This window comes from Vicia villosa, linkage group LG4, assembly GCF_029867415.1.
Source record: "Vicia villosa cultivar HV-30 ecotype Madison, WI linkage group LG4, Vvil1.0, whole genome shotgun sequence".
Lineage (NCBI taxonomy): Eukaryota > Viridiplantae > Streptophyta > Magnoliopsida > Fabales > Fabaceae > Vicia > Vicia villosa.
In genome coordinates this window covers 108,934,256-108,948,545 of record NC_081183.1, presented here as the reverse complement: position 1 = coordinate 108,948,545, position 14,290 = coordinate 108,934,256, and the positions used below count along the sequence as shown (strand labels likewise).

At 33.5% G+C, this 14,290-nt stretch overlaps 1 protein-coding gene across 2 annotated transcripts; it reads left to right on the top strand.

Annotated features, from left to right (window-relative positions):
• Nucleotides 1–419: 419 nt before the first annotated feature.
• Nucleotides 420–4,375, top strand: LOC131599459 (putative transcription factor bHLH041). Of its 2 annotated transcripts, XM_058871802.1 has the most exons (7): nucleotides 420–962; nucleotides 1,086–1,211; nucleotides 1,301–1,406; nucleotides 1,521–1,535; nucleotides 1,629–1,691; nucleotides 1,935–3,002; nucleotides 3,801–4,374. In XM_058871802.1, the coding sequence occupies exons 1-7, from the start codon at nucleotides 844–846 to the stop codon at nucleotides 3,888–3,890; spliced, it is 1,587 nt and encodes a 528-aa protein (XP_058727785.1). In that variant the 5' UTR covers nucleotides 420–843; the 3' UTR covers nucleotides 3,891–4,374. The 2 variants fall into 2 exon arrangements, with proteins under 2 accessions (XP_058727785.1, XP_058727784.1); XM_058871801.1 differs by having other exon boundaries at nucleotides 420–1,211; nucleotides 3,801–4,375.
• The last annotated feature ends 9,915 nt before the right edge of the window (nucleotides 4,376–14,290 follow it).

The following is a 14,290-nucleotide window of genomic DNA, read 5'->3' as shown; positions in this document are numbered from 1 at the left end:
TCTTCGTGCGAAATAATATAGTTCTATACTAAACTAATATCGATTTATTCTTAGAAAAGGAACGCAACGCTGCTCTATGCAAACGCACGGATCACCTCCTAATTTCAAATTATTAAAGATAAATGGGAAAGTAAGCAAATAGTAAAATAGAAGAGGTAAAAGTATAATTTTTAAAACTATGCAATAAACAATGGTATATTCAATAGTGGTAGGAAAGTACACCGATCCTTCCACCCTTTGACTAATTTTCAAACCATTCAAGCATAGACTTTGACTCACTACTTTTCCAACTTGTCTCTAAATTTGGCTCCTTCCTTCTCTCTACTTTTCTTCATTATTTTATCATAACTTTCCATAATTCCATTACTTAATTAAACCAACTTCTTCTAGTCCCTCTCTCATTCTTAAATCCTAATATTGTTCACATATATTCATATTTAGAATTTGTCACTACTTTTCAATCTCCATCTTCATAACAACAACAACAACAAAAGTCCTTTTTTTCATGATCCTTCAACTTCCTTATTCAGGTGGGGCTATTACTCATATTTTTCTTCTTAGTGGGATCACCCACTTCACTACTTTTCAAATTCTTTCTTTTCACACAAAATAATATTTAGTATCTTGAATTTTTCAATACCAAAATACTTATACCACTACTAACTACTTGTCTCTTAATCATCTTATTCTTCTTTTCTTCTTCTTCTTTCATACATGTTTTCTTTTGCTATAATATATGAACCCAAATCATTCCCTCTAATGCATCATTTTTCATAGCATATACCAACAAATTAACTCAAATGATGTCATGATATAATGCAACTATAGCATAAAGTTGCATACATGGAAGGTTTATTTTCCCTTCCTGTAGCCGTCAGAACTGAATTTATCCATTCTTTGATGCATTCTCTTGGAGGATGTTCTTACATTTGTGTTTGGACATATGATACAATTTTACCAAAGTATATATACATATTTAATATATCTATATGCATACACCTACCTACATTATTATTATTATATATAAGGTTGCTGATTCTACTTATACAACGGTTTGATTTTATTTTTTTATTTCTTTGGACTAGTCGTTTGTCCTTCTTGGATGGTATCTACAATGTGATAAGCAGCCACCAACCAAGTTCTTCGTTGGGAAGCCTCGCGCAACAGCTTTTCGATCAGTACACGATTTTATCATTCGATATCAATGATGAGTAAGATTTTATTTCTCTTATAAATTTTAATGTAATTCTGTTGATACCCTTTCTATGAATCTCATACATTTGTTTTCGGATTCGTTTAGCCGAATTCCTGGACTAGCTTTTAGGAACCAACGTCCTTATATAGAGCTGCAGCAGCTGGAGCTTCTTACACTGTCATCAACTGAAATACAGACACAATTTTACAAGGTTAATATTGTTCTAATGAAAGAATTTGAATTTATATTGAATTATTGTTATATAGTAGTACTGTTTAAAGGTTATTATGTTGCTAATTAAGGTAACATGTTTTTGTTTTTACAGGAAGCAAGAATTAAGGTTTGTTTGTTTGTTGTCCAAGAAACTGAAAAGTCTTTATATAATTTGATTTTCTGAGCTTATAATAAACTAAAATCTTTACTATTATTATAGACTGCTGTTTTCATGGGGTGCAACAAAGGAGAAATTGAGCTTGGTTTCTTAAACATGTCCCAAGTAAGTTGCCTAATATTATATACTATACATATTCTCTGCAAAACTCTGGTCATGAGTCGTCTTTTGAGAGCGTGCAAAGCAGGTTATCTCAGAGTCCACAAATGATTGAAAAATATTTATCACAGTTAAACTATGACTAAGACACCTATTTAATTATGATTAACCTAGACACTGCCTGTGAAAACTTAAGACGGCCGTGACTCAGTATCAAACTTACCTAAACTTTTTGTGTATGTGGTGCAGACTGATATTCAAACAGCACTTAGGAATTTATTTCCTGAGGATTTTTCAAGACAAATACAACAAATTGATCAGAATAATAATAATAATAATAATAATAATCCGCCTTCATCATCTTCATCTTCGATGAGATCATTATCAACAGCCGGTAGTCCAGAATATTCATCTCTCATGTTCATAAATCCACCTGGAACTTCTCCATCATCACATAACTTTCCTGATCATATCCTTGGAGGAGTAAACATTCCTCCAATGAGACCTGTTTCAAACACACTACCCTTTCAGCTTCAACAACAACCTCAAATCACACCAACACAATTGTTCCCTATTGATCAACAGAATGATGCAATAATGAGAGCAATCCAAAATGTTCTATCTACACCCCCTTCTCAGCAAAATCACGCGGCACGTCCAGAAGCTAGTGCATTTGAAAGGTATAGAAACGATAAAAGTCCTATTATTTTAGGCTCGAATTTTCGAAGACAGAGTTTGATGAAGAGATCGTTCGCGTTCTTTAGAAACTTGAATTTGATGAGACTGAAAGAACGAAACCAAGCGATGCGTCCTTCGAGTAACCAACTTCATCATATGATATCGGAGCGACGAAGGCGCGAGAAGCTTAACGATAACTTCCAAGCACTTAGGGCATTACTTCCTCAAGGAACTAAGAAAGACAAAGCATCCATACTGATAACAGCGAAGGAGACACTAAGGTCGTTGATGGAAGAGATAGAGAAACTAAGCAAGAGAAACCAAGAGTTGTTGATGTCACAAAAGTCGGCTGCTTCGAATAAGGAAACCATGAAATTCTCATCGAATGAGAGAATTAACGTGCGAGTTTCGCATGTAGCAGAATCAAGTTCATCGGAAGATGAACCAATGACAGTGGAGTTACAAGTGAATGTGCTAGGACACGTTTCTCAAGCTGATATGTTGATTAGGTTATTAGAATTCTTAAATCAAGTTCATCATGTCAATTTGATTTCAATGGATGCAACAAATACAAATACAAATACTTCACAAGAGAATAATTATCTTCATCAAATAACATTCAGATTAAGGATTACTCAGGTACGCGAAATATTTATTATTTTTATGTTAGCAGTTTTGTGTCTATTTGTTTTCCATTTTTCTATAATTTTTTATAAATCATAGATTATCAAAGTTTTCAAAAGATGTGGCTGCTTGATAAGTCTATAGTTTGATATTCACTACTCACTACGATACCGATGATAATGATAAGTAGGTTAAATATGTTATAAAGTTAGGTATTTTAAATTTCTTTAAAAAATTGTTCGTTAGAAATTTTAATTTTTAGTCATTTCTGCAATTTAACGATGATTTTTACAATTTAACGATTGAATTAGCGACGATTTTTAGCGACAAATTACTATTTAACGATTAAATTGACGACGATTTTAATAAGAGGGGTGAGTTTTTTAACAAAATGTTTAAAAAAAACGAAAAAATAAAAATACCTGACTTTAGAGAAATGTTAAACATATTTCATCCTAAAAAATTGTTAGGTGGCCTGGTGTGCTAAATTTGTCACCTTCCAAATATTATACAAACCACAATTCAATTCAAAAAGTGAATTCTATTTTGGCAGCCACCCAACCTAGTCATCATTTATATATTTAGAATTTTTCTATTATAATCTTGTGGTAGAGACTCGTGAGTCTATTATAATTTAGACAAATGGTTAACGTCACAATAGATTACGTTATCAAAGTTTGTCAATAATCTACAATTTTTGTAATCATGAATCAATGTTTTTACTTTAGAAAACATAAAGTGACATGTAAGAAAATCTTGATTAGGTAAGAATAAAAATAGGAAAAAAATAACAAGTTTTGGTGGTTTTTGCAGGTGAGTGAATGGGACGAGGAGGCCTTCCAAGAAGCAGTGAGAAGAGTAGTTGCTGACTTGATACAGTATCAAGTGGACCAAAATCTATGACTCACTTGTTATTATCTTTAATTGATTATTCTGCGGCGGTTTCAAGTTGTATTGATTATGTATAACCCAATTAAATTAGCTTCACTTATTTTTGTTTGTTTCATGATTAATTTGTTTAGTATGGGGGAGTTTATATTATATGTTATATGTGTACGTTTTAATTCTAATTTTAAATGGTTTTTGTCTCTTTGTTTGCTAAATATTTAAATCAACACATTTTTGTGGTGGTGGTTGATTATTTAATCACAATTATATTTTGTTAGATGAAAGGATTATTGACATGATTAGTTGATGGGACTAAAATATACCAGTAATAAATATGATAATTACATGGTTTTTTCTTTACCCACCTCCCTATGGGGTCACTCCCAACGAAATCCCCAACTTACCCCTGCTTCGGAGATGCATCTCCGAAGTAATTTTTTTTTATAGATTTTATTAGACTTCGGAAATGCATTTCCGAAAACACCAAAAAATTGGTGTTTTCGGATATGCATTTCCGAAATGCATGAAAATTCAAAAAATTTACAATCAGGTAACCTTTCGGAAAAGTGTTCATATACCACTTTCCCTCCTTCACTATTTCATCATTTTTCTCCAAAACAAACCCAAACCCTCTCCAAAACTTCCATTAAAATCAAACCATTTTTCGTCTCTTAATTATTCACCATTACAGGACAAAAATTGTAATCGCATTGATAGTAAATTGGGAAGTCTCTTAAATGATAGTAAATGCAGAACGAGTTGTAATGAACCTGATTTGAAATTTCGAAGTGCCTTTTCTTCCTACTTAAAAGCCTGCTCTCTCACCCATTTTTCCTCCATATGTTGCAGCTCCGGTTGTTCGTCCACCTGTTGCAGCGCCGTTTGTTCCATCTGTTGCAGCGCCGGTTGTTACTCCATCTGTTGCTGCGCCGGTTGCTTCCTTGAGTTCGGCTCCGATTTCCATCGAGAGCCTGACTGCCGAAGTTAAACAGAAGGCTACTCTAGAGTCGCCTCCGTCGTCTCAGAAGGCGGTTAGGTTCCCTAACCGACCTGGTTACGGTCAATTGGGAAGGAAAATTCAAGTTCGTGCTAATCATTTTCAGTTGCGAGTGGCTGATAAGGATCTACACCACTATGATGTAAGTATAGTTTGCTCATAAGTTTTTTGAACTTTAAGTGTATAGTTTTTGTTGTTGTTTATTATGTTGGTAAGTTACAATGTGGTATGGATTTCTAGAGGATCAGGACTTTCTAACCTGTTGCAGCGTCTCCTCCATCGTCTTTCTAACCTCATTCTTTTATCATCAGGATCAGGACTTTTCAAATTCCCACTCATATGAGAGTCAAACGGGTTAAACTTGACTAAAGCACGCTTCATATATATGAATGTACTAGTACTCATTAACTGTACTCATACAGTATCCTACAAGATATTTTACACTATGTTTAAATGATAACAGCCGTGTTAACAAAAGGGCAACAATTTCTACACCTCTTGGTAAAAACATTGGATGAATAATCAAACCAAACCCTAAATTAGGTGTATTTTCCCATTAGGGTTTCATGATCATGAGAGTAATGTGAGGGTTTCATGATCATGAGAGTAATGTGAGTGGAATGTAAGAACAAAAAAACACTAAAAGTAAAGAAAGTGTAATTACCGGGAATATGAAAAGGAGGAGGTAGGTGAACAAGGGTTGGGTTTGGTTCAGTGATGTTGAGTTCAAAGATCGGGGGCCGACGTTATCAAAATGTTGACTCATTCTCACCTACCCGTGTTTAACAATATGTAACTTTAATCTTATGTAATGTGATCGATGTAATCTTCATCCGATTAAATAAAGCGAATCGTTCTTGTTTGTTATTCTTCTTCTGTCCAGACCTTATTTCGGAAGTGCATTTCCGAATTCCTCCAAGGGGGGTGAATTCGGAGATGCACTTCCGAATACACCAATTTTCTGAAAAACAACTTTATTTCGGAGATGCATCTCCGAAGTCAATATTTTTCATTAAAATATTCACCTTTTCGGAGATGCATTTCCGAAAACACCTTTTTTTTCAATAAAAGTACGTTTTCGGAAATGAACTTCCGAAACAATGGGTATTTTTGTAAATTCACCAGAGGTGACCAAGAAGGTTAGGAGGTGGGTAAAGAAATTTCCTAATTACATAGATAGATATAAGAAGTTTTTCGACTGTTTCATTTTTAATTAAAATTGGATGTAATCGGTTGAAGAAAAATGTCGAATAGGTGGTGATGATCTTCGATACGGTGGAGCGGGATAGAAAGACTCCAGCACTCAGGTCAATTCAAGATTTAAGATGAGTATAGTGAAAAGTGAAGATCAGAGAGAATACTTTGCACTTCGTGTGACCTAACTTTTATGCCTTGGGTCACGTGGAGTGGATTTGGCCCTTAATCATTATAAGCCTTTGACCGACCTAGAACAGTTGCCTCCAAGGCTTTGTTGGGCACCGAGAGAGTCGGGGAAGCCTTCATTAATTGCGGTTAGCCTTCAAGAATGTCGTTTTTCTGAGATAGAACTAAAATGTTTGAAGTCAATTGAAAAAGTATTGGGGAACAAGCACATTAAATGCATTTCCAACATTAAAACGTTTCACTGCTTCCTTCAAACATGTGGGTTGTCGTGACTAGTTAGAGCATGACGCTGCTTATAGTGCACTCGAGTTTGCGTGTATTCCCAGTGAGAGATTCAGTCGTTGATTTGTAACTCCTTTTCATCGTTAATCTAGATCGTTCGATCACCTTTGGCTATAAGTAGGAGGATTGGGCACTGAGGGAACTTTTCACAACCCTTGGCATTAAAGTTAAGTCATAATCGTTCTTATCGGCTAACGTCTTCTTTTCTTCCTTCCTGAAAGTTTTCTTCAGTGATTGTAGATTCTTGATCAAAGTCTATGTCTTTCTTCATTTACTTCGCTCAATCAATGCCATATAATCACTTTTTTTTATCAAAAGAATAAAATCAGGTTGTTGGACTTGAGACTTCACACACAAGAGACAGTGAATTGTGTGGTTTGAAAAAACTTGGTTTTGAAAACTTTTTGGAGAATTAACTTAAATCAAAGTTTTAAAAACATTTTCAAATATTAAGCAGCGGAAAATAAATAGCATAAAGTAAAAAAGATAAGGAAAGAAAGAGGACACAGAGAATCCTACTCCTCTCCGCAAGTCTTGGTCTTGAGAGTTTCCAATAATACTTTAAAGTTTTTAGTAGGAAAGGCACACTAACCCCCTTATACAAGAAAATGGTGGTTGATCTTCAACCAAATATTACAAGATGATAGATATGGGCGTTTGCTGATAAGTGTCAAGAATATGGAAAAATATTCACATGAAAATAGACATTTATCTTACTTAGTTTGCAAGTTTCTAACATAAGAAACCTCAATTGATAAAAAGAATCAAGTTTGTGCAGGTTTACCTGTGTTTTTCACCCGAAGTTAAGAACGATTTGGAGTTTTGAGCCCGAACCCTTTTTTTTTCTTTAAGCAAGAAATATATTGAAAAGAGAACCTAAGTTCTCAAGGAGGATACAAAAACACCGGGCTAAAAAACGTAGCCGAAAAGAAAATTACACGCCAATTATGCCTTACGAAAGATACAATAGGGAATTCCTACTAAATTCGTAAAAAGTACAATTGGGTTGCCTAATTTTCCCAATAAAAACCCATCCCTAATTAGCCAAAATCGATGTTTGGCCCTAATAAAAAGAGTTTCAAACAAAAGTAGAAACTATCTTTTTAATTTACACGAATTTTTGTAGATATGAAAAATAATTCCCAAATTAAAAAAGATGTTTTATCAATAATTCACAAATTAAAAAGGATGTTTTATCATTGAAAATGTATTTCATTGAATAATACATATTTGATTAAAGAGATAGGATTAAGCAATTGAATGTTGTTTATAAATAAACAAATTTTAAATTTTCTAAATCAATGTGCATGACATAAAACAAAATTAAAGGTTGTTAAATGACAAAATAATGGTCAATTAATTAAAAGATAAATATGTGTTTTGTAGTATTGTTATATTCACGACTTAATCGGGTTTGAATTCAGTTTTAGATATATAGACTCTTCTAGTTCTATTTTGAGCTTATAGCTTATACTCCCTCCGTTCCTTTTTAGCGGTTGGGTGATAAGTTAGTTGATAGCTTATAACTTACGTCTTATGGTTGATGGCTGATAGCTTATAACTTATAGCTGATGACTGATAACTGATATCTGATAAGCTAATTAAAGTGTTTGATAAAATTAGCGGTTTAACTAATTGATAAATGTAAAATGACATAAAAAGACATTTATTAATTATTAATTAAATATACATTTAAAATAATTAAAATTTATAAGGGTAATAATGGAAGAAAAATAATAAGTTATAAGCTATTAGTTAAAACGCTATTTAAAATAGCGTCTTAAAAATAACTTATAAGTTAGTAAACTAAGTTATAAGCTCGTGATGAAAAGACTGTTACCAAACAGGTCTTTTTTTATCATACGAGCTTATAAGCTATAAGCTTAAAATATGACTTACCAAAAAGAGCCTATATCTTATTTTACTAACTTATAGCTTATTTTCCAAACGCTATTTTAAATAGCGTTTTAGCTTATAGCTTATCATTTTTTAATTCATTATTACTCTTATAAATTTTAATTATTTTAAATATACATTTAATTATTAATTAATAAATTTTTTTTATGTCATTTTACATTTATCAGCTAGTTAAACCGCTAATTTTACCAAACACTTTAATTAGCTTATCAACTATCAGTTATCAACCATCACCTATTAGCCATTGGTCATCAACTATACGCTATCACGTAACTTATCACTCAACCGCTAATTTTATCAAACAGAGCCTAGTAGTGTTATATTTTTTAGGGAGAATTTTCTCGTCCATAATGATCCTCTTCGAATCGAAAGATTGCTTTCTACAGTTACACGTAAAGGATATTCGATTTCTATCAACAACAAAAAAGTATTGTGATTTTTAATATTTATAACATACAAAAACGAGCAAAATTATAATACACTGATAGAATTTATGGTAGAACCTATACATCACATAAATGTTTTTAGAGATTGATTATTCATTTTAAATATATATATATATATATATATATATATATATATATATATATATATATATATATATATATATATATATATATATATATATATATATATATATATATATATATATATATATAGGCTCGACTTACTCCAAATGATAAGCTTTTAAATTAGATTTAATCAAAATGTTAATTAAGTAAAAATGATAATTAATAATTCGATTAAATATAATTTAAAGGCTATGATTTGGAGTAAGATAGAAAAAACTATGTTACAACCACCAAACTTCACTTAACCTATATTCAACCGAAACTCAAACCTATTATGCTTTAGCCTTACGATTACGAATGATTTTCTCTTCCTCACACTTAAGGTTTTAGTTTAAGTCTTCTCAAATCTATCTTAGAGGTATTGTTTCTTCTTCTTATCTTCTTTTCCAAGTACATATCACCTCTTCTTTTCTAGTCTTTCATCTCTTAAGTTCTTTCTTTTTCACTTATTATTTTTATTCTTTTGTTCTCTCTTCCAATTACGTTTTTTAATGTTCCTCTTCTTATCTAATCTCTTCTAATATTTTATGTTTTTTATTGCACTTTTATCTAATCTTATTTTTGTATATTAAATGAAAAGTTGTTATCCAAATATGATGAATTTTATTGTTATTTGATAACGCATAAATGACTAAATACAAAGTTATGTTGTCATCTATATGTGTATGTATGACTCAATAATTTTTTTAAAAAAAACGAACCAACCCAAACTCTATTGGTTTTATTTCTAAAAGCCAAACCAAACCGCACACTTTTTTCTCTTGCGGTTCGAGTAATTTTCTATGTCAAAATCACTCAAACTGCACCGCGAACACCCCTATATATATATATATATATATACACACACACACACACACACACACACTAGTGGTATTTTATTGTAATATGTTGGTTCTTTAAGATTATTTTGCTACAGGTCAGTACTTTAAGTTAATTAACGTGTGCATCGCTATCCTTTTTACAAATTTCGTTATAAAACCGATTATGTGGCACTAATGGCGCGTTACCTTGGAATTTTTGACACACAGGAAATATAAGTCATAAGGGTCAGTATCCTGAACATTAGGGGTATGAATGTTTATGAAGTCGACTAGATCAAATCTTGGTCGGACCAGAAGTTTTTGTTGTGTTCATTTGGGTCTGTCGAAGTAAGGCTCGTAGTTCTCAGTCGGATTTTCCTACTAGAGAGCTGAAGTCAAGCAGTTCCAAGGACTTAGAAAAAATTTGGGTTTTTTTGTCGTTTTAAGCATAGTCAGGATGAACTTTGGTAGATAAGTACAAACAATTTTTTAGACACGCGTGGAGGCTTCTAAGACGTATTATGCATGAACCCAAGGACGTGGGAGAAAGTGTTACTTGGAAAATATATGTATGCGTTCCATGCTATTAAATTTCAAGCAACTTTACTTTTACTGCAAATTTAAAAGTTTCTTCTTTTTTCTTTTCAATTGTCAGCATTCCACTTTTTCTTCTTTACTCTATACTTTTCAGTAAATTTTCTATCATTCTTAGAAGTTAAGTTCTGGTCACCGCCATTTACATTACCATAAAAAAAATAAAAAATTAATAACACTTTGGCACTATGTTCTAGAATTACTAATTGATCCTGCAAGTAACCTTTAATAAAGAGATTAGAGGTTGTTTACCAAAATCAACGGTAAACAAATTGGCATACCCGATGGGACCCTTATGTCAGTTATTCATTTTTTAATTGCATATAAATTTTTCTGTTCTCAACTTCCAAGTCTTAGTGGGCATGAGACTAAGGAGTGGTAGAATTTCAAAAGATTACCGTAATAGAACGAAAATATGGTATACTAGGATGGTAAATCCAAGAAATAACAACAATGGAGAATATATAATTACACACCAACGGGGGAAGGTACAGCCGCTGCAAATTCGACTAACGCAATTGCTTCCACAGTTGGTACGACGGCTATACCATCAACGGCACAAAATGGGGAAATATTACCCCCAGTGACTACACAGAGTCATCCTGTGACTCCCAAACCGACATCGGCCAGTGATCCTAGACCGTTCATGCCCAGTTTTACTATGCCTTTAAATGGTCATGAACAGCTTTATCGTATACCAACATCAATGATGACAAGCTTGTATAGTAATCCTTTGACATTTGTTGACCAGGAAACAACCATTTTTTCGCCTTTACAAGGGTCAGATTCAGTCGTTAACAATTTAGGTCGAACCTTTATGCCTACTGGAATAGGTTTAATATGCTTACCCAATAAATGGGTACAATTTTTAACCCTCTGATTCATAACACGAATCAAACTAGTTAGCAATTATCAGCACATATGGCTCGAATTAGTGATTTATTTGGCCCCAGTTTGACTTGTCACTCAGCCACAACCAGGAATGCATGTTTGAAATGAAGGTGTGGTTTTAGAAGAAATCGTTATGCAGGGCCAACAGTTTGTGCCCGAGACGGTCGAAGTTAATCCAGCACAACAATTTTCTCCTTGAGTGCTCGAACAGCCAGTACACATGGAAGTTAAACAATCGCGAGTTGTGTTGGTCAATCGAGGCCAAGACGCTGACAAGGTGGTTCAGCGTGTTCGACACGATGGTTTGGCAGGGGGAAACAATATGGCTGTCGGGATGAATGTAGTCCTGCGTAGGCCAAATTATGTCTCCCCATTGTCAGAATATATCCTACAAACTAAAATTCCAAAGGGATGTAAAGTCCCAAAATTCACTAAGTTTTCTGGTGATACTAGTGAATCTACAATCGAACACATAGCAAGGTATTTGACTGAGGCTGGAGAAATTACCAATAATGAGAACCTAAGGATGAGGTATTTTCCTAGTTCTCTTATCAAAAATGCTTTCACTTGGTCCACAACACTCCCAGCGAATTCTATCCATGACTAGACTCGTTTAAAGAGATTATTTAATGGAAAATTCTATATGGGTCAGTCGAAGATCAGTCTGAAATAGTTGTCTAGTGTTAAGTGCAAGTTCACTGAGCATATAGATGATTATTTGAATAGATTTAGACTACTAAAGGCAAGATGTTTTACATAGGTCCCTGAAAATGAATTAATCGAGATGGAAGCTAAGGGTCTAGATTCCATTAGGAAGAAACTAGACACTCAATATCTAAGACATATGACCCGGTTAGCATATAGGGTTTGATAGGTAGAACGCCTGAAGGAAGAAAAAGCCAGGGCAAATAAAAATAATAGGAAAGAGAGGGTACCCTATGTCGACACATATGACAACGACCAAGTGTCTGATGTCGAAATAAGTGGAATCGACCACAATGAAGTTAACGTGGCCGAATTGAAACAGGGGCCACCTTATGTATGTAAATTATTAACCCCCTAAAAGGGAAAAATCCGGTTGAATCAAATAAAAATGACAAGTTTTCTAATAGAACATATACCTTCGATGTAACCAAGTGCGGTGATATTTTTGACTTGCTAGTCACAGATGGCCAAATTATAGTACCTCCTAGTGCTAAAATGCCACTATTAGAACAACCAAAGAAAAGAGAATTTTGTGAATATCATAATTTTTAGGCCACAAAACCTCACAGTGTTTTCTTTTCAGGCATCTCGTCCAGAATGCTACCAGAGAGGGGAGGATCAAGTTCGTAGAGAAGGGAAAATCCCAGATGAAGATCAATTTTAACCTCTTGTAGGTGGGAGATGCCCACTATATTGGGCCTGTTGAGGTTCGCATGATAGAGGCTACAGAAGGCTTCAATCGCGTTGTCAATATGACTAAGATTATTGATGATCTTAGCGTAGGTTTTTAGAAGATTGAGGTTACTAATGATCTCAATTTTATGGTCAACATAGTCGAAATAAGTGAAGAAGTTGACATGGAGGCAGACAGAGAAAGAATTCGTCACAATGAAGTCTGTAACGCCCTCTAAACCCCACGACAAATATATTGCATAATCAGAGTAAAAGCATGCATATCAAAGAGGGCGTCTCATGTATTACAAAATTGCAATGAGACAAAACATTATAAATGCATATGGTTATGTTCATAATACACATTTGAATATCATGTTTCATATGCACATCACAGAAGAATAATAAAATGATACCATAATAATATCTCATAACATGAAGTAATCCATGAATACAAGCATTAGGCACTAAGGCCACATCACATAATTCAACATGTTCAAAATCATAAAGAGAGCATAACAATATATCTCGAATATAAACATGAAATCAAATGTAAACCCCATGTGTTACATAACAAGAGCATGAACTCTCTACCGAAGAAATGCAATAAATGAAGGAATAGCTCCTCGACTAGATCCTTGCAAAACGAGCACCTCTACTCCTCGGCACCTAAGTGATGTCGTACAAAACATCATTTCAACATAAGGGTGAGAATTCATATCATTATGGAAATATATAATAATAAACAATGTGTAACAACATACAACAAAAGAATTCCACAAACACCCAACGTACATGTATTCAACAATTTATAAATACATATCATATATATATATATACAAGCACGACATAGCTCAATCAATTCAAGATATCAAGTAAATCATTCACAATTATCACCAAAGTACCAATTCACACAATTAGCAAATAAACACACCAATATAATTCACATTGACACATGTGACTCTAATGCGATTCAATTCAAATGCATGTGGTACCAATGTTATCCTTAGCGAATTCCCCACGTCCACTTCTTAAACAGATAACCACCAATAAACATGTGCTCTGAGCTTCAAATCAGTCCTCTAGGTTTGGGACAAGTCATTAGCTTCCATGGAACTACCGAACATTGCCACTTTCTCCCCTAATGAATGCATGTGAAAATCAACAATTATTTGCAATTAAGACCATCTCTCGATCTTAATCATGCAAGCATATATCTCATCGTTCATCACATATAAATTTCACACCATTTGCACAAACATACACATATTGATGTTATCAATCACACATTGAAAACATCTTCACAACACTCACCGAATAAATACTTTCACAATAACATGTATCAAACCAAGCTCAACAATGTTATTCTCGACCAATTACAATTCATAACATACATACATGCAAAATTCAAGTATCATGTTTTCACTAATAATTACTTCAAAAGCCATCCAAACGATTCCAGAAAATTCACCGTAATTCATGATAAATCATAAGCATACAAGACCCAACTCAGTTTTCTAAAATGTAAAACTTTTTCTCCCGAGCCACGCTAAGCGCGAGTGTGATTCTGCAAAAAAATTCTGCTCCAGACAGCATTCTGCC